General features: G+C 40.9%; 1 protein-coding gene across 4 annotated transcripts in view; it reads left to right on the forward strand.

Annotated features, from left to right (window-relative positions):
* Positions 1 to 15,524: 15,524 nt before the first annotated feature.
* Positions 15,525 to 27,216, forward strand: part of LOC125891994 (semaphorin-3F-like) — an 85,698-nt gene continuing 74,006 nt past the window's right edge. For all 4 annotated transcript variants that reach the window (XM_049581692.1, XM_049581682.1, XM_049581709.1 and 1 more), the window contains exons 1-2: positions 15,525 to 15,963; positions 19,715 to 19,881. In XM_049581692.1, coding sequence (XP_049437649.1) covers positions 19,764 to 19,881 — 118 coding nt within the window. In that variant the 5' untranslated portion in view covers positions 15,525 to 15,963; positions 19,715 to 19,763. The remainder of the gene's footprint in view (positions 15,964 to 19,714; positions 19,882 to 27,216) is intronic.

Below are 27,216 nucleotides of genomic sequence, written 5' to 3' on the forward strand. Positions count from 1 at the left end.
AAGTGGAAGTTTGGCTGACCGGCGGACAGTGCGCACACGTCACCAAAACCTCACAGGCAGGTTTCCAGAATGTCAGGCACATTAACAATGCAATAAATACCCAAAAAAACACTATTCAATGCAACTATCTGCAATCAGCACATAAATGTATCTCTGTATCGACTGTCCCATCACATCTGATGTCAGATCAAAGGGGATTGGCACCGTTTGGCACGCGTAATGGAAACCCAACCTGATTCGATTAACACAGCTGCAAACTAATAAGTTCACATCCCTCTCAGCCAACCACAAACAGCCACAGCATCAGATAGGGAGTATATATTCAGCATCTGTCATGAAACAGAGTGAGACTGTGAGAGAGAAAGAGAAAGCACGCGCGCACGAAAGAAACGCAACATTGATTTACAATTGTGGTGACCTCTTCCCAGGCTACCTTTGCATCATCAGCCCGAGGTCTGCTCGCAGTTCTGTATATTCGGACACTGCGAGCAGACCTTTTGTCCGTGACGCTGCTGCTCTCTTCTGCCATGGCGAATTGAGTAAACTCTCATTACGCCTTCGTGCGGCGCATTTAAGGGCGAGGAGAGGGGCTCATTTGATTGGTGTAATGTGTGTAAAACCCCCTCCACGCCTTCTCTCCTCCCTCTTTCTGACTTGCGCAGGTAGGAGGGACTGAGGTGGGATAGAGGAGTAGCTGCACCAGGCGCACGGTGTGCCAAACTTACAAAATCCACCTGGCCCTCGCCTCGCTCGGTCTGTGAAACTAGAGCCCTAAGGACTTAACTTGGGACAAGTAAGTCTTGACTTGACTCTGGACTTATCCATCTTGATTTTCCAGCTGGCCATCAACATTGTTAGATGCTGATATTTACTGGAATTTAGGTTGTGATGTCAGGTGACCACAATTCAATGTCAGGACAATGTCTAATGCTAAGATAATTTTCATGTATAGAACTGACGACAGATGACACTGATATTTAGTTGGTTTTAAGTTGTGTTGTGAAATATCCAAAATCCAATGTTTTACAAATGTCTCATGCGAATATCATCTTGATGTAGAATAATGATATTCAGTAATAAGGTATGAAGAACGAAACCCAATGTCTGCAAAATGTCATGATGTAAACATCCACACAACGTGAAATTCTAAAGTCTTTAGACATTTCAAATATCACCAATGCGATTTTCATTCCAACCAAAATTTAGTTTTACTGATGTAAGAGTCCAACATCTTCCTGACGTCATATTGACAGCTGGTGCCAGCTGTGATGGGACTTGAATGCAAAGACTTAATTGTGACTTGCGAAACAATGACTTGGTCCCACCTCTGGCAGAACATGGTTCTAATGAAAACTGCTCCCAGTCAGCACAGTGTAGTGTCCAGAACTTTTTTACTGGGTTGAACCCAATGGGTCACTGACTTATGCAGGGGTACCTGTGTGATTATATGATTATAATATTTCAGAGTCTTGCCTCTACCTGAAGCAACACACCCACACCAACACAGCCTGTTAGGTTTTTTTTTAACATGGTGCTATTTTTGGTCTGAATGCTTGACAATTTCTTGGCACCTGTCACTTATCTTTTGTTTTGTTTAGAATAGCAAGGAAAGGTTACTGAAGACATCCAGAAGCACAAAATGTTCAGCCCATCAGTCACTCCCATGACATCATTCAACCCTAGCAGGTTTAGTTCACACCCAAACACAATTAAGCATTAATGCATTAAAAAGGATTGATCATGTTTGTGTTAAGTCCACAAAAGTAGTATTGCAGTGATTAAGGATAAATCCAAACTTGAAACTGTTAAAGTATATGTATCGTTTAGTGATGTTGACAGTGTTAGTCAGTTCCCAAAGAAACTAATTCAATCCAGGCTTTGGCCTTTAGTGCTGCTGGCGCTGTGTAGTCTACAAACTGAGAAGCAGAGCGGCCCAGACATGCAGCGCCCACAGCCCCTCCAGCAGTTTTCACTGTACTTAAAACACAATGTTACTAAGTCTCCCATCACCCTCAGAACTCCCGTGCAGGCATGCTGTCCTGTACACTTTTGACAATGTGGGATTAATGTACTCAGACTGAAGGACATCCAATTGTACGGACACCATGCGGACACTACGGTCAGAGATGGTTGAGATCATTTCAAAGATAGCTATACAAATCCTTCCTCCTGCCAGTCTTCATTAGAGTCTTGCTGAGAGATTTATGGTTGATACTGAAGTGCTAGTATGTGTTTTTATTTCCTCAGGCTCACACCTACTTTATCTCAGTCACAGTAGCACAGCAACAGAGAGATAACATGAGTCAGCATACTTGGATTTGGCAGAGGACAGAACAATTGGTTTCAGGATGCCATGTCGTAACAGCTTATCCTCCTGTAACAAGAAGTGAGTTTCTATCACTACTGGGCGGTGTACATGCAAGTCACCCACTGATGTGTGTAAGACACACCCTTGAATATTAGAACTGTAACCATGGTACTGGTATCCTGTGAGCTGGTAAAGAGGAAAGAGGCCAACGTCAGCAGGGAAGGGGAAACAAGGAGGGTACTTCAGCATCTTTCCTTTATGGGTTCACTGAGTACGATTACTTGATTCATCAAAACTTGGCAAAGTCCTATAATTCATCCAGCAGAATCTTCTTCTATATGCCAATCCGACAAAGCAGAGGACTCTGGTGAGAAAACGGAAGGAGGTGTGTGCTCTATGGTGAATAAGAACCTGTGGGACAATGGGAATGTGAGGTACTATCCCACTCCTGCTCACCCTACACCACAAAGGGAATAAACACCCTGGACCACTGCTTCACGCCAGTCAGGGGCAGCTGCAGGGCTGTGCTGCCCATGTTTGGGAGGAGTGACCATGTAGCCATTTTGTTGAGGTCAAGAAATGTAAACAGTCTATGACGCATCCCTCCAATGACATGAGAGATGGAGCCAATCAGAGTGTAGAGCACGTTCCAGGACACCACCATCAACGTCACTGGTGACATTAATGAACTGACTGAGTCTATGGTGGCTTTAATTTGTAAAAAGAAAACAGTGGCAACTGTACCCAAAACTAACAGCCTGTCAACTGATCCATCTGAAATCATGGACAATTATAAAGCAGCAGCCTACAATGTAAGAAGAGGAAAAAAAATAAAAAATAATAAAAATAGAAAAAAATAAAAGATGAAATTGCAGTGTACAAACTGAAGGAGCTGACAGCATTATATTTCACTGGAGTTGTACCTGGTATGATATAATGTGACAAATAAATGACTGCTTGATTGATATTTGGTGAAGAGCGCATTATGACTTGTTTAGGACTTGAAACTAAATGTTTAGGACTTGGTACTTGACTTGGGACTTGGGTGCGAAGACTTGAGCCTTACCTGTGATTTGAAAAACATTGACTTGGTCCCACCTCTGAGAATCACACTGTATTGCTCAGAGATGCTTATAAATATCCAGCTTGCTGTCTACATTAAGGGTTGGGTCAGATTACTTATAAATTTCAGTTACTAAATACAAATTACATCGTAACTTTTGTTACCCACAGTTGCCAGCCAGTTGCCAGTTAGAGTTAAATTTCTGCCATCACCTTGAGGCGTCCTGTTCTACATATCGACTATCGACGAAGTTCAGTAAAAATCGATATGGCGGTTAGGCCTAGATAAGAAATTAGCTCTCTAGCGCCCCCATTTTGTTTGATCGGGTCAATAATGGAGGGGTCCCCTCAGATTATGTGTGGTCATATGCCTACAAAGTTGCGTGGTGATTGGTGAAACCCTTGAGATGTTATACACCTTTATGTGATGAGCCACGCCCTCCACAATATTCATTGCCTTATAGAAGCTCAGTTTTAGTAAGTTTTCCAACTTTTGCCAAGAGGGAACTTTAGATAGTGGTCCCTAGATTATGTTCACCGAGTTTCATGTAGATCGGTCAAACTTCCTAGGAAGAGATCGATTTTAAATGTTTTTCAAAAAATTCAAAATGGCGGAAAATCTTTAAACCAGAACTTATGGGTTCTTGAGGCAAATTTGTTCCTCATGAGGAGAGGCATCTCTGTGCAAAGTTTTATGTCTCTACGACATACGAGGCATGAGATATGCCCATTCAAAGTTTGCAATTTCAGTCGGTTGCTATAGCGCCCCCCTTTGACCGATTTATGTAATATTGCTTCATTTGCATCCTCCCATGATCCTCTACCACTGTGCCAAATTTCACATGGATTGACCAAGTCAGTGAGGAGAAAAACGTGGAACAGACACACAGACAGAGTTTTTGCCATTATATAGTAAGATATAGTAAGATTGATGCAGCAACAAAAATTGGATTTCTACAAATATTCTCTTTTCTTTTTAAACATTTGCACTGACAAAATCAGATAATAATAATAATAATAATAATAATAATAATAATAATGATACATTTTATTTGAAGTTGCCTTTCTTGTCACTCAAGGACACCGTACAGATACACAAATGACATTAAAAAGACATTAAAAAGAAACAACAATTTAAAAACAAAACTACAACAACAACAACAACAAAAAAAAAATAGAAAGTGACAGAGCAATTGGCATCAGACGGAATAGGCAGTTTTAAACAGATGTGTTTTGAGTTGTGATTTGAAATGCGGGAGTGAATCGACGTTTACCCTTACAAAACAGCACTGGCACAAACTACAGGTGTACTGTGTGTATTTCCTGACATGTTGGTACTGTTTCTTTTGTATAAGTTTTTGTTGCTGCTGTTTTGTAATCAAAGGCCACATGGGGGAATTTACTTTTATAACACAACAGGAGTACTGACTCAGAATGTTTATCTTCCATTTTTAATGTGAATAAAAAGGAATAAAAACTCCATTATTCATAAATCACCATAAAACCCCCCAAAAATACTCCATGTAAAAAAAAAAAAAAGTGCGAGTGCACAGCAATGAGCAGAGATTTGCCTGATCAGCCCTTTGTTTGAGGAATTCTGGTTTATTGTGCTTGATGTATAGAAGTAAAGAAGGGAGTAACTCTGCCCTTTTGATGATTATCTATCAGATTTATTTATTCATTCATTTTGCATAATGTTGGCTGCAGTAAAAAGATGTCCAAAAGTAAACTCAAAAATGTTTATAATAATAATAAAAGTGATTTTTTTTTTGAGTTACAGTTACATGACTTGGGCTCGTCTACTGGGCTCAAATCAAGTCAATTTAATTAGTTTGAGATTCTGGGGGGGATTGTGACTTCATGTTGGGTTGGGTGAGGGTGTGGGAGAGGAAGGGAGTATCCTGTCTCTGCAGAAACAATAGTTGTACAGGCCAGTATGGAGAGTTTGCAGGATTAGTTCCCATAGAGAGTTTAAGATAACCTTTCAGCTCAGGCAGTGGCAACTCCCAACACTTCAACCAGGCTGTACATGGTTGGCATGGAAACAGAGAAAACAAAAGTGGCACCACAGTTGTGGTTTTGCGGGTTGGGTTCATGCCACCGTTTTACCTTCACTTCCTTGAGGAAAGTGCTGATAGACATTAACCTGAAGCGCAGAAACTTAGATGATGTAAAGATGTTTCAATGTTATATTTAATTACACATTTAATTAATGTCAATGGTTTACTGAATGCTGAGTAATGTCAAAGAACAAAAAATTGGAGCTGGAATTAATGGGGAAAATGTCAAAATTCAGAGCTGAAATATGAGCAACATTCAGGTTTATGTCTTCCCTCTCCAGTCAGACACTGCAATTATGCATGCCTAATCAGGCGTTTTAACAGTAAACCGTTATTTGCTATGCAAAGACATACTGCAGAAATGGAATACTGAGTAGTGAATGAAGTCACACCCCCTTTATAGGTGTGTTGTAATCTGAGTTTCTCTGTTCTCTGTTTTGGTAGCTAGGCCGGCCATGCATGCCTGTTAATGCATGTTAGTCCCTCCTTTCATGTTCCACTGGCTAGCTAATTGCCACTGCTCTGCACTGTGTTTATTTGGCAGTTATCACTGAGCACTGAGTCACTGTTGTGGGACACCCACCCTCCGGTTCCTGCCTCGGGTTAACATTGTCAGCTCTGTCAGCATTGTTGCTGTTGTTAGCAATGTTAGTGGCCCAGACTCTGAATGTTGTAAAAAGCTCCTTTAACATTAAAGTGTTAAAAGATTTCAAAGGTTGTACTGTGCTAACCATGCTGACATTCGTTTGAGCTCACCTGTTTTTGCTAATAATGTGTACAATCAAATCACGACATAAGAACTAGCCAAGCAGCTTACACTGTATTTAACTGTAATGCAATGCAGGAGCTCAGTCAGATTAGCATAACCAGAATTTGGGTTCACTTGAAGGGGTCGTGACCTCAGAGTCCTATCGAAAGGCAGGAAGTGAAAGAGAGCCTAGAGGAAGTATTGCACTCTTACCCACTAGAAATTCCATGACATCCTCAGGAAGCATCCATGGAGCTGAGCAGTGCCAAGTCAACAGCACAATAGATAACAAGCCAACTGGAGAGCGTGCACAGATTGTTCTTCATTTCCCCGGTCTCCACCTCTGTGAGGCTGCTTTCACACTCCACTTTCTTTCCAAACTAGCTGGAAAGCCACTCTGCTTGTCAACCTATAGGTAGAGCACAGGGAAGCTGAACTTTGTAGAGGGGAGTTTGCGACGTGGACTCACTGCTTTTCTGTGAGTCAGACTGTCAACCTGAAGAGGACGCACAGTACATGGCTGCTGACAGGGGCAGAATGACTGGTGGTGGTTATTAGTGTGGTGGTTGTGTAATGGGTTTCTGGTTAATGTTTGAGAATTATAGTAGCAGCTACTACAGCAGCTGCGGGCACAAAGTGGGTATCAATGTGGCCAGATATATAATATGAACACAAGATGAAGGAGCTTCATCTCAGCAACACGGAGTAAAACAATCATGTTCTGAATCTGCCAATTAAACAACCTAAACAAGATTATTAGAAATAAATATGAAAGATCCATGTATAAATCGTAGCCTACAAAACTATTCATTTCAATTAGTCTAATAATTTTTGTCATTTATGTCTGTATTTGGAATATGAAGCTGGAACCAACAGACAGTTATCTTAGCATAACGACTTGAAACAGAGGGAGACAGCTAGCCTGGCTGTGTCCAGAGGGAACAAATCAGCCTACCAACAACTCTTAAGTTCAGTTTCCAGTTGGAAATTTGAACTGGAATGCCCCTGAAGTCACATTTCCAACTCGAAAAGTTGGAGGAACCTCACCAAACCCGGCCTCAAATTCCAAGATGGCTGCTCCATACATCGACAGCAGTAAAAGCTGTAGGAACATACTGTTTATTGGCACCTCTGTTTTATTTGTGTCACGTTAAAACAGTCATACACACAGTACTGTCCAACCTCTATCTTTGAACAAAGTTTGTGTGTGCAAAATACAGTGTAATGCATTGTTATCAATTGGTTAATAATAATGGCTAACCTGGCTAGAACTGGTAGGCTATTGCTAACAACATCTTGGTTTTCTGACTTGTACTGGAATATGGTCTACTAGGGTGGGACGTCATTCATTAGCTCTGACTTTGACCTCCCAGGTAAATGGGAAGCAGCATTAATTAGTGTGTCAGAGTTTCTGGCAGGGCCTTCAGACAGAGCCAGGCTAACGAACTCCCTGTTTCCAGTTCTTATGTTATTGTACAGATATGAGAGTGGTATCGACCTTCTCATCTAACTGTCATTATTAAAGTGAATAAATGTACAGTATATCCCAAAGTGCCAAACTATTTATTTTAACAAACAACATTTAGTAATTTGATAGCTGAACAATTGATTTATTTAAAGAGTTAACAAATAATTGAATGACTTGATCTTGAGCCACATTCAAAGTTGAAATTGTCGACATCAGATAGAACAGAGAAACTCTGTGGGCAGAAACAGTGCTGTTGGTGAAATACTCCTACAGTCTGACAAAGTATAGAGTCATGCAGCATCAGGTATTATTTAGCAGCTAATCGGTTTGGGAAAATAGCTCTTGTCACAGCCCTTCCCATTTTTCTGTGAATTTTATGGTTATATTGTCCTGGGATGGTAGCAGGACCTCCCAGATAACTAGTTTTACAGATTCTGATACATAATCATTGTACGTGTGAAAAATGATTTCTCCTACATGCAGATCTAAACACTTCAGTGGCTCAGTGATGTAATCCAGTTTTTACCTCTCCCAGGACTCCTAGCAGCACAACATAAACTCTGTCCCAGTTCAGTACCTCCCAGAAAGTTGGTGCGAAAAGGAAGTATGACGCATACTAAGTATGAATCATATATGACCCACCTAGAGGACTTGGTTGTGTTTCTTTTTTTATATATAATCAGACCCAGTCCTCTGCTGAATGAAATCACCATTCAAACTTGGGTAGATGGATTATTTGTTCAAATTTTGCCACTCAACTTTACAGTGACAGCCAAAAAAAAAGACCCCAGACAGACGGCCTCGGAAAACAGAGGTGTATTGAGAATCTCAAAGTGGGCTGGCTATTTCTCCCCAGGCCGATGTCTCGGTTTGTGATTTTATTCAATTACACAGTATTTACCTTTCACATAATGTCAACACTGATGCAGAGCAGCGGTGGGTAGAAATTAACTCACCTGTTCCTCAACACACACATTATATTGTGTCCAACATTACACAATTTAAACGACACAGAAATACATTTGCGCACAAACACACATACACACACACACACACACACACACACACACACACACACAGACTGTGGCATGAGTTTGTTTATCCAGCTCGGTCAAGACCAGCGTACGGTCCTTGTTCCCTTCCCCATTTGATGTGTGAAAAGTGGAAGGAAATCAAAGCCATTTCCTTCATTCTGGCCGCTGTGGCTTGTGGTTCCCTGGGGCAGGGGGGCGAGACTGGCAGTAAAGTATCGTTGAGCCTGAGTCTGGGAAGTGTATGGAGCACCACGTGTTGCCAAAAACAACACAGGAGAAACTGTTGCTCAAAGGCACCAACCGCAGGTAGAGGAAAAGAAAGGTGGTCCAAGCACTGAATTGTAATCTCAGAGTTGCATACTTTCATTCAGTGTGATCAGAGAGCCTGCAATCCCCCTCGTCCCTCCTCTCCTACCTAATTTGTTCATTTGCTTCTTTGACTGAGTCACTAACTCACTCACATTCTCCTCAGGAGATGAGAAAAGTTTGTTCCAAACACTCGAGTTGTCAAACAAGTTTTATATTGTTGAGAGTTTCCCTGCGATTTCTAGATATGATGCTTTTCTTTTCTCATTTAAATGCTAATAACTTTGAGGACATCATCACAGAAAGTGCTGGGAGCAAAGCTTTTCTCCTATCTGGTGGCAGCACAAGGTGAGCACCTGCCTGCTGAATTTGAAATATCCCTAAGTCTTGTTGATGGCGCAACAAGGCAGTTTTTAGCTTTGTTTGAAGGCTTTGTACATATGTGTGTTTGTGCATGAGAGTGAGTGTATTAGCCACAGACATAATACTTTCAAGAATAAGAATTATGATCAGATGCCTGGCAATGAGGTTGTTCCAGCCAATGTGAAACAAAGAACACATTGTGATGTAAATTCACGTCTTTTGAAAGAGGGCCAAAGTCTGTGCTTTAAACAGCACCTCAGGTTGTGATCAGAAAAGCATTATTTACACCTTGTTTCCTTCTTTCGACTTGACTCCACTCAACTGTTTTTAAGACTTTACTTGAATTTGTTTCATAGTGACAATACCCTGTCAGCACGTGAGATTCTTAGCTGATCATCATAGCGACACTGCATAAAAGTGCTGTAACTTCATCTTCAACGCATCTGCAACAAAACGTTGCAACCTTAGCACTTCGTCCATTGATCATGGTCTGGTTTGTGGCGTGCAATTTTTGTAGCTTAACTTACTTAACGAAACGTAGCTTAGTGCATCACTGATGATAGTCAATGACTGAAACATTTGCTGCTGTTTTCATTCACTGTTATTATTTTTTGCACTTTGAGCACTCTTTTTGTGCATGGATGTTCTAAATAAATCTACTTTTTTTGCATTGATCTCAGCCTGTGAACCGTTTTTGTGGCTCTCCAGCACAGTTGCATTGGTGTGCAGGTATCTCCTCTGCCGTCCTTTCTTGGTTGTCCATTGTACCGACGCACCCAAGATAAACTTCTTTGTTGCCCTAAGTAGGTGCAGTTTCACAGCAGCCCTAAGACTTTGCAGCTCAGCCATTTAAAAATGGCAGGCTTATGTAGGATGTACAGTGTCGCAAAAGTGACAATTCTAGTGACAGTTCTGGCCAATCAATGGTCTGCAGTGTTTTAACTCCACCACCTAGTATCAACTCAGCTTGCAATGGATCTCAACTAAGGTGGTACCACAAAAAGTACCAGGTACTATTCACAACTTTTGTCACGGTTACAAGCCAAGCCCACAAGAACAGCACCCGGCTTTGAAACCAATTTTACATAGTGGCCAAAACATGGAATTAAAACTTTCGGGTCTGTCACACCATTGCGCCCAAAAATACTTTTCCCCTCACACTTAGGTTGAGAAAGAGACATCTGTAAATCACTGGATACATTTTTTTGATAATTCCATCCCCATTCAAGGTAAGTGCAAAACTGGAAGTTAGCTTGTCAGTAGGCAGAAGTCCGTAGATCCAGGTATTTTCATACCACGGAGCTCAAAATGTTCTGACTTTATGAGCTACAAGAGCAGCTTTCATAGGACTGAATGAGGCCCAGCGTCCAACGCTGTGTCTAGTTCTCTTTATACATGCATGCTCGAAGCAAGTTGAGCCATGCCGTACCATGCAGTGGTGATGAGGCATTAGTAACGCAGCAAATTGCGACTGCCTTTTTTCTAGTTTCTAGTTGCTTTGCTCAGATTTTTCATCCAAAACATATGATTTATTCAATCCATTTATTCAATTAATTTCTGCATAATGAGTACTTTAACATCTTAAACCTTAGGTAGACCACACTTACCTGCTAATACTTTTACTGAAGTTTACTTGGAATAGAGTATTGTTACATAATTGTATTGCTACTTTTAAAAAAAGTAAAAGACCTGAATACTTCTTCCACCACTGCTTTTTTATTTTTGTTTTACATACAGCAGATGTGACATGTGAAGGCTTTGGAATTGTTGATGGAGTTAAGGTTAAAAACAAAATAACAAGTAATGTAACTACTTACTTTTCCTATGAGTAATGTATTGAGTAATTGATTGATTTTTAACTAACTTTCCCAACACTGGTTATTGAGCAACAGAGTAACAGCAATAGAAAAATCTCGTCACCACATTTTCGCCCCGCCTGCCAAGGATAGAAGGTGAAACCTTACATGGTTCAGCACAACACAAACACACAAGATGGTGTCTACAGAGCATGAAACAGAGTGTCACGTCTCTCCACACACACTGAAACTGAGATTGAGATAAGGATGATCTTTTGAACTGTGTAAGAATCACAAATGCTGATATAACACCTGGCATCCGTTGATGCCCTGCAGGCAGCGCCCCACAGAAAGCACTGTCACACCTCAGCTGGAATGCAGGCTCTTCTACAGAACATTAAAACAACTTCATACACCACTTAGATAGATGTCAACGGCAGCTTGGAATCATGCACTGCCAAGATTTTATCACAAATATTACAGTTAAAGCCTACTCAGGAGCAAGAAGTCCTTCTGAGTAATGTACATAACTCACCTTGGATTCCCATCGAGCAGAAAAGATCCGCTATAGGCAATCAGGGCCGACAGCTGATGCTTTTTTGTTTCTTTCAGAAAACCCGACTGGATGAGGAATGTGTAACGATGTTGCTTTGAAGAAGCTGAAGTCCCTGCTTCTCACAGAATCTGCCGTGTCCTCACTGAATAGATAAGTTGTCATGAGGAGGAAGAAGTCTACTTGGACTCATCAAACAGATCCTTTTCTATTTGACCTCTGCCAAGTCACTTTAAAAAAGAACCTTTATGTTGGACCAGACTGCAGAGTGAAAGCTACAGTACAGAGCCAACGCCATGGCTTCATATGGAAGAAAAGTTGAGCAGGACAGGTCCTTTTGACCCCATTGAGCCGAAACCTGAACACCTTACAAACTTTCTCTCCAACTCCCAGATGGGCTTCATGGTGAATCGAGTACATGCAATTTCAAGCTGCAGATTGAATGAGGGCCAGATAATGCAGGTGTGAAAGGACACTGAATGGAATATGATTAAAAATGGGAAAATGTTTAATTTTCTCAATGAGCTTTAGAAAACCTTCACAGGCGGTAACTCAGTGGCTTTGAAGCGTCCAATCAGTGTTTGAATAGAGGAGCAAATTAAGCATTTTAATCGACTTTTGAGTGTACCATCAAATGAATTACATTGCTCGCCCTATTTTTTCAAATCAATGGGTACATAACCAAGATAAGACTTTTAATTTCTGATAAGTTGGACCTGGCAATCATTACATTGTCTGTCCTATAAGTATCTAAAATGGGCAAGGGAGGTCAAATATTCAATGGAATAAAATGAATGTAACGCTGTAATAAACTTGTATAATGAAACTTTTACCCAGGGAATGGTAAAGTTAATATAAGTTATTTTATCTTTATAATAATACAGACTTTTTAAAGTATAACTCAGGTAAGTAGAAGTGAACTTGTGAGTATGTAAAGAGGGATTTATTTTAAAGCCACTCACTTGTTGATTGAGAGAAAAGAACACATGTAGGCATCCTTTAAGCCAAATCCTGTTGAACAGTTTCCTTCCACACCTCGTGTGTGGGTGGCAGATGGTAGCTCGCTGGTTGTCACAGCGATAGAAGATGGAAATACAGGCGACTGATTTCAAAGCAAGCAAGCAAACACCCCCTTTTGTGAAAGACACTGCCTACTATAGCAGCTGTAGAAGGAAGAGGAGACCTACCTATACATTCAGACAGGAGCTGATTTCTCTCATTACTTTAAATCAAAGGACAGGTTGCTCATGTCCTGATAATTCATATACATAATAATAACAATAGCAGTGGCATAAAAACTATGTTACTTCATGCTGCATACTAATAGCATAGTGATAACTATGTATTCCCCTTTGTGATACTCCTACTAAACATTTCTGTCCTCAGGTCTCAGCCATATGAGCTGTATTTCTTTAGCCGTCAACAGATCCAAAATGCTGGATTCATAATAAAGCTTCTCTTCTTCTTCCACTCAACAGTTTACTGGTATTGTTATGTGACATATGGATTGTGATAATATATTTATGCTCTTACAAGTTTGCATATCAGTGCTCATTGTTTTTGTAGCTTAACACTATTCAGCCATTAAAGGGATAGTGCACAACCCAAACCAGTTATCATAGTCCATTTTTAAATTTACTTTTAGGAGGGGAGTTATGTAAAGTATACCTCAGTTACTCTGTTTTAGCACAAATTAGATAAGCCCAAACTACGGTTTTAATAAGGCAAAAATGATTTCTGCCAAGTGTTTTGGAACACTTAAAATGATATGTGGCCAGAAAAACTCCAGATGAAGGTGTTTATAGCTCAATGTTTTGTGGCCCAAAAATAATTTAATGCAGTATTCAATGTTATATTCACAACTACTGCATCAGCTCAGTAAATCCCATATACACCTGCATCTGAACAAAGGATTTTAATATGTGCTCATATAGATAGTATTTAGGCAAATTGTAATTTGTTATTTGTATGTTTTAATTACCTCTCTCATAATGGTTATTAAATGATTTACTAATGCTTTATAGATCATAAAACAACTTTTTGGCTGCCAGGTTGTGAAAACTCACTTTTACTGGTTCATAAAGGTTTGAACAATTATTTCAAGATATGAACTGCAGCCTGTCATTAACTACAGACTTGATGATTAAAGCCTTTATTAATTAACAATAAGATTTATAACTTTAGGGTTGGAAGCTTATCATGTGACAAACCCATGACCATTATGATTACCAACATTTATAACTGCATTATTACCAATTAGAAAGGACCAAGTCATTGTTTTGCAGGTCACAAGTAAGTCTGCCCTCAAGTCCCAAGTTAAGATGGGCAAGTCCTCAGTCAAGTCCCAAGTCAAGGCAGGAAAGTCCACAGTAAAATCCCACGTTAAGACAGGCAAGTCTCAAGTCAAGTCCTAAGACGAGACAGGAAAGTCTTCAGTCACGTCCCAAGTCAAGACAGGCAAGTCCCAAGTCAAGCAAGGCAAGTCTTGAATCAAGTCTCAAGTCAGTACAGCCAAGTCCCAAGTCAAGACTTGGGACTTCATCTTGAGTCAGGTCCCAAGTCAAGGCAGGCAAATCCTGAGACAAGTCCCAAGTCACGACAGGAAAGACCAGACTCAAGCAAGGCAAGCCCCGAATCAAATCTCAAGTCACGACAGGCAAGTCCCAAGTCAAGTCTCAAGTCAAGACAGGCAAGTCCCAAGTCAAGACAGGAAAGTCCAGAGTCAAGTCCCTAGTCAAGCAAGTCAAATCCTATGTCTAGTCCTAAGTTAAGACAGGCACATTGGGTCAAGTTCCAAGTTAAGACAGGCAAGTCTCAAGTCAAGTCTCAAGTCAAGACAGGCAAGTCCTGACTCGAGTCCCAATTCCAGACTGAAAAGTCTCAAGTCAAGTCCCAAATCCTTAACGTTGAGTTTTGTGTCCTAAACAAGTCATAATGTATTCCCTACCAAATTTAATGCCATTTTAACATCAGAATAATAATATCTTGAATTTACAAAAATCCCGATTGCTTTTCAAACATTTTTGTTGTTGTTGTTGTTGTTACAAACAAGTTTGTTAATAATGACTGAACTTAATCAGAAAAAAAGTAGTGCTGATATTGCACTTTCATATAGCGCTGTGAACCAGCATCACAACAGAATTAAATGTGAATGACTGCATCCTGACTTCTTGTGTAACTCATCACATATTAATAAAAAATGTCTTCAACTTTATCTTTCCAAAATGGCTCGCACGGTATCAAGTATTTTCAAGTCAAAAGATTCCAAGTCATTGTGAAGTCACAGGTCATTGGTATTTAAGTCTAGGTCGAGGTGCAAGTCCTTTTTGTGAAGTGGAGTCTGAAGTCATCAAACTTGTGACTGGAGTCTGACTCAGTCCAAGTCATATGACAAAAGTCCTCACCTCTGATAATTACAAAGCAATGGATTGTTATTAACAACGTGGCAACCTGTCCTTATCAGTGTTTTATAACCGATATATAAAACAAATGAATTATTAACCATTAATTAAGTTACACCTTATAACCCTGTAAAGGGCGCCTTACCACTTTTTGCACGTGTCACAATAAAGTCAAAGTACTACTAATAAAGATTATTTAGTGTATAAAAAATAATGACAGTAATAAAACCTAAGTATATGGAAGAGCAGCGTCCATTCTTCCCCTCTCTTTCTTCTCTGACAGTAGACAGTGGTACGGCAGTAAATCACGTCTCCCCCCGGCCGGCCGGCTGATGGGCGGCTCGGCTCAGCGCTGCCCGCCCTGTGGGTGTGTTTAAGGCAAATGGGCCTCTGCATCCACCTGCTCGCGCCCTGCCTCCCTACAGTCAGGAGCGCCCAACTTTCCTGAGGAGCACACGCTGCGTGCCTGGACCTCTCTACACCACAGGGACTTTGTTTCCAACTGCTTTTTTTCCCACGAGATGTCGATTGTGGTCTTGCGCCGACAGTATCTCCTCGCCTCGCGGTCTCGCACAAGATTGAATTAGAGAAACATTTCTCTCCCTTTATTAAAAAAAAGGACTGTCATTTTCTTATTGTGCGCTGACAACTCCGGGGCCAATAACCACGCAGTGTGCACACAGGTACAGACTGCCCTCCTGAGCAGGGACCGTCCAGCAGCAGCAGCAGCAGCAGCAGCACGGGGATTTTCTATTGTTATTGATTTCAACTTGGAGACGAAAGTGACCGATCTGTTGGAATTGATTTGTTCAATGACTTGGAAGGTTGGATCTGAAGTTATATTCGGAGAGCTGCAACAATAAGGTGAGCCTTTTCGTGCTGTTGCTTTTTGCTTATTATTTTCTATTTAACCTGCTTTACTATTGATGGTAACAAATAAATTAAAAAGCTTACCTGTCCGCAGATGCGCGCTTTTTTTAATTTCTAAATGTGTTATTTGCTCCAATGACTGTTTTCTCCTATAAACATAAATAATCAGAAATAATGATTTAAAATCCCGATAGATCCCAACCTTAATTCTGACATGAATCATTATTACTATTTATTGAACTGCTCTTCAGTTTACCGTGCGCTCTAATACCACACCAGACTGTTTACAGTTCTGTCGTCCATGTGTAGCCAAGGCTGCCAGTCTGTTACACACAGATTTCAGTCTATATCATTCAGCAACACTGAACATTTTTTTGGCATACATTTTGTATTCTTCATTATTGAAGAAAATTGTGATTTTTTTTCTTTTAAATAAAGTTTGATATTGTTTTTATTGCCACATTTTTAGCATCCATATTGTTTATTACTGTTTATTGTCCACTGAATACAGCAGCAGGATTCAGGAGGAGGGGTGTGTTGCCACTGACCTGACTTGTGGTTAATAGCTTTTGTCTTTTACTGTCTTTATAAGTTGTAATGGTTGCAGTACATTTGTCCAACATGTGGCATTTAATAGCTTGTAGACACAGTGAAAAGAGAATCAGTGCATGGGATATTTTCTGTAGGTCTGAAGCACTTTGGATGATTGATGGTTTTAAAATGATTATATGTTTCCACAAACGGTCCATTTGTAAACGTATGTATTCATTTTACGACTGAAAATGACTGCAGGAGAGTAGATGTATTTATCTTTATGGTATATGAGTGGACTCTCAGTCTCCATAGTGTCATTTGTGAGCAGTGCCTTGTTTGATTTCAACTGCTTGTGTGAAGGACTTGGCCTGTGTCTCAGAATAAACAGCTGTATGGTTAACAAATTGTCAGTAAACAGCCGAGGTTTAAACAGCTGGGTTATACTCATAAATCCACTTTAGCCAACCGGTCTGAGGACTCTTTGGCTCTGCTCGCGTCTCCGAAGGTGTGTTTGATATGGAGCCCATTTCCAAATGTTCAGTTGGGGAAAAGCGCTTTGTGTCCAACCAGTGAGGTCAGGTTGCTGTTTTAGGAACAGAGCGTGGTGAAAAAAAGTTTCATCCAACCTCATGAAAAGGCAAGTGGCAACATGGTAGAGATGATTAAATGGACCAAGAGTGGATTTGATGGAGAATGGCCAAGGGCAAGAGGTAGCCTGTTCTACGAGTCTTTCTGGTGATTTGTGACAGATGTGTGGAACATTGTGTTTGCTCCCTGGTGTCTATCAGTCATTAACCGGAGACTTAATTGTAGATCACCACTGCATTGTTTGGAAGACTTGTTAAATTGTTGCAGTTAGTGTTTGAGCCTGTCATCATTTGTAACCCCTTCAGCAAGCCTTTTAGCAGGAAGTTAAAGGAAAACTTAAGTATTTTTCAACCTGCACCCTATTTTCTTGCGTTTTTGTGTCTGATTTTTGAAATTGGTCCAGTATTGTGTGGCCACTCCAGCCACAGCAGCTAAACAAGCTGCAATGTAATTCCTGCAGGCAATTGTGCACCGTCAATTTATGTCCATTAAAGAGCTTGTTTTTGCTACTGACAGGCTCAGCTTGTTGTAAGTGTCTGACAACATTATGGAAAGGATCCCTACCAGAGTTGCAGCAGTGTACCAGTTTTAAGGTGCTATGAAAATTGATGGTTATCATACAGTGTAAATTTGCTTATCTGTGGTACTGAAAAAAGTGCAACTGTATACGGAGACTCATCTTTATTATAGTTATGTTAAGGAGGGAGACTGCTTACACATGCTTCCATCAAAATAATTGTTTTGAAGTTTCAATTATAGTAATAAAATGTTTGTTCAATCAAACAAAAAACCTACTTTGATTGCTTTAGGGGTCATTGTAACTGATGATAATTATAATTCTGAAATACTGTTTACTGTGAAACTGCTATATTTTCTGATATGGTTAGTGTACTGTAAAAATCTCATACTGTTGAAACTCTAATCCCTACAGAGAAATGAAATGTTTTTCTTTATCTTTTACTAATCTGATACTGTTTACTGATCTGATACTGTTTGTTATTGTGACCAAGTTTTGATCTGTTGTGAGAGATAACTTTTTGCAGGACAAACAATGCTGGAAATGTGAGTTTTATCAGAGGTGGTGTATTGAGGTTATGTGTCTGTAGTGCACATCATGTGCCAGCAGAGGTCAGTCTCTACTGGTGGAACAGGTAGCTGCGTTGAAAAACATAGCGAGTGGTGGGGATAACAACACAGGACTGCAAACAGCAAGCCTGTAACATCAGAGAGAGGGTATGGGGAAAACAGCACATTTGTGAATCTACCTTGGTAATTTAAGGACTTACTTCAAACAAACCAGTGTTGGTGATTGTTTTAACAGTATACTACGTAACTAAATGACTAACGAGACTAACTAAGACGATATCGGTGAGATTTATTTTGTTACTGTGGAGTTTCAATGAAGTGTGTTTAATGATGAGTTAACAGGGCAATTAAGCTAGTCTTGGTTTGAGAAAGAAACTTGGTTTCAGAATGTGTACAGTTGTGTTTCTCTGTTTAATAAGAAAAATAGGTGGAGTAGGTTAGAACAATATCTTTCTTGACATTTTATGAGTTTATGTTGTTTATTCATTAGAAATGAAAAGCTACAAAAGCTCCTGGAAGATAACAAACTCGTTGATTAAGGTGTAGGTGGTAAATAGCGCAAAATACCATCATATAGCGTATACCCGGGTGAAATTTCAGGAAGGTATGAAAAAATTGATACCACCCAAGCTTAACAGAAAGTGTGTCTTACTCTTAAGTAACTAAAAAATTTCATTGTCATGGCTGAATATTTAGGTGATTTTGACGATGTAGATCAGTCAGTGAGATTTCAGAATGACACTTCTCCTTAAGTAAGACTTGGTTACACACTTACAAACAGGCTGAGTAGAGCAGTGTTAGGTAAGGAAAAACATTTAATTTCTTTGCAAGGTTTTTTTCTGAAATATTTCCTTACAACAACCTGAGCCTATCAGTGGCAAAAACAAGTATTATGTTGCAGCCTGTTCCGCAGTGGCTAGAATGGTCTCTCTCAGCACTGGACCAATTTCAAAAATTGTCTTGACACAAAGACATGGGAAAATAGGGTCCAGGTTCAAAATTCCCCTTTAAGTATTTTATTTTAGATTGCACCAATCACAACTTTGTTTTGCGTCTTTCTTCAGTAAGCGTGGGGACGTGGTATAACCTGGCATTAGGTGAAGCTGTAATTACAGACCAGCGTGCACGTGTGGTGTCATGACGTAGGAATGTGTTTTGGGTGCGTGGAGAGGAGCAGAAGAAAAGCTTCTCTCACTAGAGTCAGCAGGATCTTTCCATCAGTTTGTCACACAGACACACACACTCTGAAAAACAAACATAATTCTTCCCAAATGGAAGTGTGTACACATCTCTAAAAGCTCTGGCTCCTCTCCATCAGGACTAATCAGTTCTGTGAAGCTCCCAGAGATCTGGGTGTAATCCCCACACCTCAGTGCTGCATCGCCAAAACTCGCAGGGATCATGGGGCCCTTGGGAGCAATTGACTTGACATGTCACATAAATTAATAAAGCAGACTTATTGTGGCAAACCTTCTTTTGCAGCGTAGAGTTGAGAAAGCAGCTTCTCTTCTCACGTGTTTGTTTTTTGTCCCTGCAGAGATTTTTTTGGAAAACACTCTGTGTGTGCTGCAGGAGGTTGGTCCACCATGCAGCTGGACGGTCTGTGGACGGTCCACGCGCTCCTGGCACTGTCCGGCTTCGCTCTCGGGAACCTGGTGAGCAATGACCCAATGGCCGCACCCCGCGTCTTTATCTCCTTCAAAGGTAGGACCCTGAACTCATCCTCAACTCTTACTCCCACCTGCCTCTCAAATGCCCTGGTTTGCAACGACTCTTCTAATTCCATGTTGGTTTCTTTAAGTCTGTCCATGTGTTTGCTCATCGTATGACTGATGACTTGACAGTTGTGTAATCGGGGCGATTGTGGCTTTGATAAGTGCTGAGGGTTTTAGCAGAGGAAGAACTTACAGCATCACCAGACTCTCATGTTGCACCGCAAAGCACACCGCAAACAAATCATGCAGTTTGAATTTGCTGCCCCCTCCTCAGACCTCCAGGCGTTGTAATAACCACCAGATGCTTCCACCGGCTTGCTGTGTACAAACAATTAAAAATGCAAACAACGGCTGAGCAGATGCACGTACTGAAGATATTGTGTTTGTACTCATTTTGAAACAATATACATGATTATTGTTTTAGATAATCAAACTCAGCGTCTTTATCTTCAATCATTTTTATTGTGGAATCCCTAAAGTGGAGGCACAAAGAGAGATGGGATAATAAGGAGCATGTAATAACTCTACGGCCATTATGTGATTATTCCCTGGTGAGGCAGACTTTAGGGGGGGGTGTTTGTGCGTTCCAGCGGCCGTACAGATTAGGTGAGATGGGGTTGCCAGGTTGTGAGGGGTGCAGAGTGAGAGAGAGGGTATTATCAAGAGCAAATTGCCAGGATCAGCCGAGCAGAGCGACGTCCCTGAGGCCTGTCCTGCCCGGAGATCAAGCCTTTGATTAGCATCCAGAAAGAAGCCGAGGGAGCGAGCAGCGCCCCTGTTTGCTTTGCTTTCCATTTCCCAGCGCTCCCCCTTGTACAAGTTGACTTAATTAAGTGGACTGGCACAGTTCATTGTCGAAGGCGTTTTTCCTGCTTTAATCAAGTAGGATTTACCACATCAGTGCACGCACATCCATAGCTCAGCAGTTTTTTTCATTTTCCAAATATCATTTAAGTCACTTCTTTGCACAAACGCTGTGTTGTCCTTCAGAGAGCTGTGTAAATTGTGTTTTGCTCTATAGGATTTTCTGTGAGCAGACTCGTCGGCTGCTTTTGTATAGATGCATCTTTGGATGGCTGAACTCACCAGAAAATATATCTGAAAGCAGCGGACTATTCTTTGGCTGACAAGCAAAGTGGAAAAAGCTCGGCTCTCCTGCTTACCTGCGTGTGTTTGCCTCTCCAGTCAATACGAATTTCACAGTCTACTGCTGCTGCCTCTCTCGGAGGAATGCACCCCCCACTCTATTCAATATTATGACTCTCTCTTCCTTAATTGCTTTTTGAGAGGCCCATGTAGTCCTTACCTTGGCAAGCTGGCTGCACTTCCCCTGATGCATCATGATGTGTTAAGTTTTTTGTCGAGCTGTTTGCCTCTGAGCAGCAACTTTAATGGAACGCAGCATGATGACAAGTGTGGACGATATGCAGGTTTTTTTAATGTGAGACTGAGGGAAAGAATGTGTTAATTATCAGTCCCCCTGTTTATAATTATTGATCATTATGGCAGCGTGTCACACTGTGAAGAAAAACTTAAATTGCACCCATAAAGCTGAGTGTTTCTCTCAGCATGGAGCTAACCACATGTTTCAAACTGATTAACTCGGTAGCTAAGGAGTGAGGTTCAGAACCATAACCTCCATCTGGGAGGCCCTAACTTCCCCATTAAAGCAGGTAGAGTAAATCATGGCACCTAATTGCTTTGCTGTGGCTTCATGTAGTGTGCACAGCTTTTATGACACGGAGAACACCCTCTGTGGTATTGAGTCCTAAAGTATTCGGAAGATATAAGGTGAAAAATGCATCTACTGATACACATTTCAATGAGATTGTTTGTAGAGTCTTTGAGGGATAAACCTTGGAAGTAGACTTTGTTCAGGCTTATCATGTTTTCTGCGCTGGTAGTCTGAGTGAGCAAAAAGAAAGAAGTCTGCGTCAGTTCAGACAGCAAATGAATGTAATCAATGTCAGATGAGAACTGAGTGTTGCGTTAGAATGGGAAGAGGGAGCAAAGCAAATCCGCCGTGCATAATCAGTTGAGATTTTAAGGTTAGCTGAGACAAGACTGCTGTCGCCAGAAACCCCCAAGAGACGAATCATGTCAAATGGTCGACCTAGAACTGCTGAGAATCTGCTAGTTGGAGTTAAGGATATATAAAGATATATTGGAGGGTATAAGCAGGTATACCTACCTGTTAGCCAAAAGCCATTAGAATATATGAATATATCGTAGCATTTACCAGCTTCCTCCTAAATAACCTACTCATCTACCTTGAAGTACACTCACCTCATGAACCACCACTACACCACTGGTTAACACACATCCAAAGGGACTCCTGGCATGAAGTTTAAGAATACTTTGGGCTAGTTGGAAAGTGAGGGGTGATCTTAAGGTGTTTGGATGTATAGTCCAGTGTTTGGGGACACAGTCATAACTTTTTTCATAAATGTACTTCATTTATGGCTGGAACTAAGGATTTTTAGACTTTTTATGCCTTTTTTTTTAATAACTGGTTAGTTAGCTAGTCCAACAGCTCAAGGTGATATATTCAGACTGCATTTTTGCCTTTAACCATTAGGTCAAAATCTAAATATATTCAATTTACTGTAATGTATTACAAACAAAGCATAAAATTCTTGTTTGGCAAGTTTGCTTGAAAAATTACTAAGATGACTAATCCATTATCAAAAAACTTTTCTGACGCTGACTAAACGACTAATTGATTAATCGATTAGTCGTTGTAGTAGCATTTTTTTGCCAACCGGCAACATTTAATACAAAAATGTGATTTTTTTTGGGCGGAAATGATCACAATCTGACATATGAAATTTTACTCAGTTATGAGAGTTCTCTGGAGGTGTTGAAATATGTGTGCTTTATTGTTCTTTGCGTGCAGGAGTGGAGTGGTAGTATAGTAAAGTAAAGCCATCCCGGATTTAATTCTGTTCAAAATTAGTGCCGCCAAATCAGCCCATGTTTTCAAGCTGTCCATCACTGAGGTGAAATACTGAATTAACATGTGAAAGGACTGAGTGAGAGCATCGCCTCTCTGTGACACTCCTAAGTCATGCAAGTGCCTTTGTAGTGTAAGTCCATTAAGAGGTTGACTGATTTATACGTGCAGTTTTTTATAGATTCTTGCTTTTGTATCACACTGTGAGGTACAGAAAAGACAGCAGTTTGTGAATGGACAGAGCTCTCCTGAGGGAAGTTTTGCTATGCCATGTTTTGCAAAGAGTGTTACATTACTGCTGTTGGCCCACATTCCCCCAATGACATATTTGAGTTCATGCATTAAGAAGATCCCAATCTAAATCCATGCTTATGGCTGCGCTATTTCAGGCCTTATACCACACTTAACCTCTGCCTCTCTGGGCTGCCACAACTTCACTCACTCACAAAACATTATTTACTACAGTCCATAGAACTGGATCAGGGTGCTGTCCCTGCTTTATATGCAGTTGTTTACATGAAAGATGTAACTGGCAACTAAAAGCCTTTAGTGACATTTTAGAGATCTCTAAACAAGGCTTTTTTTCAGTGTGCTTAGATAAACAGACAGCAGGTAAACATTGGTTCAGAATAAACAGAGACACATGGTCAAGTATCCCTGCGATTGTAAATTTTTCCTTTGAAAAGCCACGCAGACGTAATCTACAGCTGAGGGCGGAGCCATGTCTTGCAACACAAAGACCATGTGAGAATTAACATCTCTCACATTTTCTCAGTTGGTGTTAATGAAATTTGAAACGGCTGCTTTGACAACTATAGCAATGGAATTATGGTCTGTCAGTACAAAGGACCTTTAATACCATAACATCATAAGGATTACAGCCCACACACTCCCCCTCCTCTTCCAACTGAAGGCCAAATCAACACGGACGACACCAGAATGTGGGTCAACTTTGCCACAACCGCTGCCGGGCCAGGTGGCAGTAAAAGGAAGCCGCTCTGGCTCGTCATTATTCCAGATATTTCTCATCTGCACGCCCTCCTGCGAAGGGCTAACACCAGGCTCCTATTTTTACTCCTCAGCAGAGTCTTTAGACTATATTGGGTGCGAGTGTGTGTGAGTGCATTTGTGTGAGTGGGTGGCAGCATAGAGGGTTAGAAACCTCCACTTGGGGTTAAACGCCAAGCATTCTGGTATGTGTCAGCCCTTGTTATGCAGGACCTACGACTTTTTGCCTTTTAATGCCCAGGAATAACAACAGATGAGGATTAAATCTGAAAGTGTGAGCTAAAAAGCAGCTTAAGAGTATATTCATACAGTGAGGTAGTTGTTTTGATAAGTCAACTGTTTGCTATCAGTTCATCTCTGGGCTTGCCCCATTACTGCCGCCCTGTCACTTCTACTAGTAAATGTTTAAACTGTTATTACTGCTGTTCACATACTTCATTCCAGTGGTCACTTTCTTCTCTGCGCTCCAGAGGTACACATTAGTGGTCAGAATTCTATGACCCTGTTATCAGTGCTGACCTGATTGGCTCTGACAGGATGCAGTTTTGAGTGTTTGCTCAATATTGAGTGTTTGAATGAAAACTACAATGTGGTGTCTTTGGCATATTTGCATCCAGATCCAGGCCCCCTGTTTGCTAAAGTAAATGCAACATGACTTGTATATTTGCTCAAGGTGATCGTCACTCATAGCTTCCTGTTTAGCCACCGTCCAATTTGCAGGATACCTCAAGCACGTTGGCAAGCCTTCACCCTAACTGTAATATTGCAGTATTGTTGAACCACATGCAGAAGCCACGAAACCACTGCCCCAGTAGTCTGGCACCACTGCTGATGTTCGGCTGTGATCTCTAATTACTGTTTGCGAGGCCTGAGTCCATATATCCCCACGGCAGTGTAGTAATGACTGACAAAGCATTGAAAACCACTATTACTCTGGCCATGTCCCAGACCTCAGCTTCTCTCAGCAGCAGCTAAGCCAGGTTATATTTAGTGTAAAACTCTCTTCTCCCTCAGCAGGCACACAGCAGTCATTTGTAGCACCGTGGTTAACCATTGAACACAGTCGGCAGGGTGGTGACGGCGGTTTAAGTGCAAACGCAGCTTGCTCCGGCACAACTTGCACTCTGCTGCGATCCAGCTGTCAAGAGTGTCACTTTATTGTTAGGTGGTTGGCTAGAAGCCATCCTTAACTGTGTGAAACATTTGAAATTTGATAAAGTTGTTGCAGAGAAGACAGTGCATGTTGAAGCAAAAGGAGGCTATGGCGTGAGGTCTTGTCTGAGCCCAGCGTTCCAGAAGCAGTGTTAATCCTTCACTGTGGTGCACATGACTTAAGACTTGCTATCCCTTCTTCCTAATGTGTGTAGAGGTGTGTGTGTTTGTATCTGGGAGAACCCAACAGCAGCCCCACAAACTTTATGGAATTTGTGTCACATTTAATCCATGCATCACTGTGGAACAATTTCACACGACCTTTACTTGTTTATTAGTTTCTTAGTCCAGAAAATCCAATTTCAGGGGATTTGTTTTCAAAGAATAAGATGCTGAAGTCATGTCAGGACTGAAGCCTTGAAATGCATTTATCTCCTTGACAAAGCTAACTGCTGAGCACATGGTTGTAGAACTCAAGCTGTCTATTCTTCATTGCATTTTAAGGAAAATCATGCAACAGTCATGATAAAATGAAATGTCATTGCTGACCAGCTGCTGGTCCTATCACGATAATTGTGGAGGTACGACATATGACCTTGATCATTTTGCTGACCTCCATATTAACGGTTGTGTTTATGTGTCTGTTTACATAAACAAGTTAACAACTGTTTAGCCGACATTACGCCAGAATATACACCTACTTGCGCCAGTCTGAAGAAAAACAACAACTCCCAAGATAACACTGGTAGCCTGCAGCTGCACTTTTGGAATGGAGGAAGCACAGTCCTGGTAGTTGTTAGCTTGCTAACCCCTGGCGACGAGCCAAAAATTGCATCGTTTGTAGTTTCACCCTCCACTAACTTCATCCTCCACTCCGTAAATCCACCAGCAAACCGTCCAGCTCCCAAGCCGACTGCAGCACACTGACCGGATTGTGGAGGTAATGGCGGTGCTCCAGGTGCTTTGCTAAGCATGTCCATTTGTCACAGGAGGCATCTCACAAATTTTGTATAAAGTCTCAAACTGAGTAACTTTGGGCTACTATTGTATATATTAAAATATGTTTATGACTTTAAAAAAAAAAATTGGGTTATGTAAATTTTCTTTTCATATTCCAATTCCAATGTCTGAATATTCTTCCTGTGTCTGTTATGGTATTATATTATCATTATATCAGCAGCATCAAATGGTTTCAAAATGACAATAGTATTCTTTAGCAAAATTATTTCTGGTACAATAAATTGTCAAACATAAGTAGTCATTGTGACAGGCCTACTGACTGCAGTCTTTGTCCAAGCTCAAGGCATGGATGATTATCTAGTCAGAGGTAATCGTTAAACACGTATATGTCCAATAGTCTCAGGTTGACAGGTATGGATTAGCTATCTGCGTGTGAGCCTGTGACATAAACTATGTCCCCTATTTTGTGGATGAATGATGGGACCATGATTGCATTTTATTTCCAGACCAATCGGTACATTGTTTGCATTGGAATGCAATGAAGATGAGAGTGACAGCGGTGCACTTTGGTGTGTGGTCACATTTAAAGCAAGACACCATTGGAATTCAATACATTTGTTTGGATGGTGTTTCAATGTGAGTTTCAGACAGTTCTGACACAAATTCTGCACGGATTGCTTTTGAAAGCAAACCTCCACTCTGCTTTTTGGTACAGAGAATAATCAACATACATTTTTTTGCAGTTCATATGAGCGTGCTTTATACACAACAATGATTAAAAGCAATGTTATGTGTGAAGTGCATGAATGTAATTGAATGTGGTACAAATTCGTCTCCATAAAGCTTTGCAATTTACCTAAACTGTAAAATCTGTCAGCCGTGTGCCTCATTATTATAGACGGCAGCACTGCTCCTATTCTCACCCCTCTCCTTGTCAGGTGTATGTGTGGGATAGACGTGTGATATTCCTCAAAAAAAGGATGAGTATGTTGGCACCTTTCAGCACATTGCCCCTGAATCCAGCAGTAATCTCGTGTCTGTCTCTGATGGTGCCAGCTTCCCTCTGCAAATGAAATCGCGGTCACAGTGTCATCTCATAGCTGTGTCAGCCAACCATTAACACTGTCTGCGCCTCCCACCCAGCACTGATGGAATATCTGTTTTATTCTCTCCTTCCCATGGTTGTTAAACACACACAACTCTTTCTTTATGATGGCCGATGAATCAAGTCATTGTGTTTGAGTGTTATAG

The sequence above is a fragment of the Epinephelus fuscoguttatus genome, linkage group LG1 (assembly GCF_011397635.1).
Source record: "Epinephelus fuscoguttatus linkage group LG1, E.fuscoguttatus.final_Chr_v1".
In the NCBI taxonomy this organism is placed as follows: Eukaryota; Metazoa; Chordata; class Actinopteri; order Perciformes; family Serranidae; genus Epinephelus; species Epinephelus fuscoguttatus.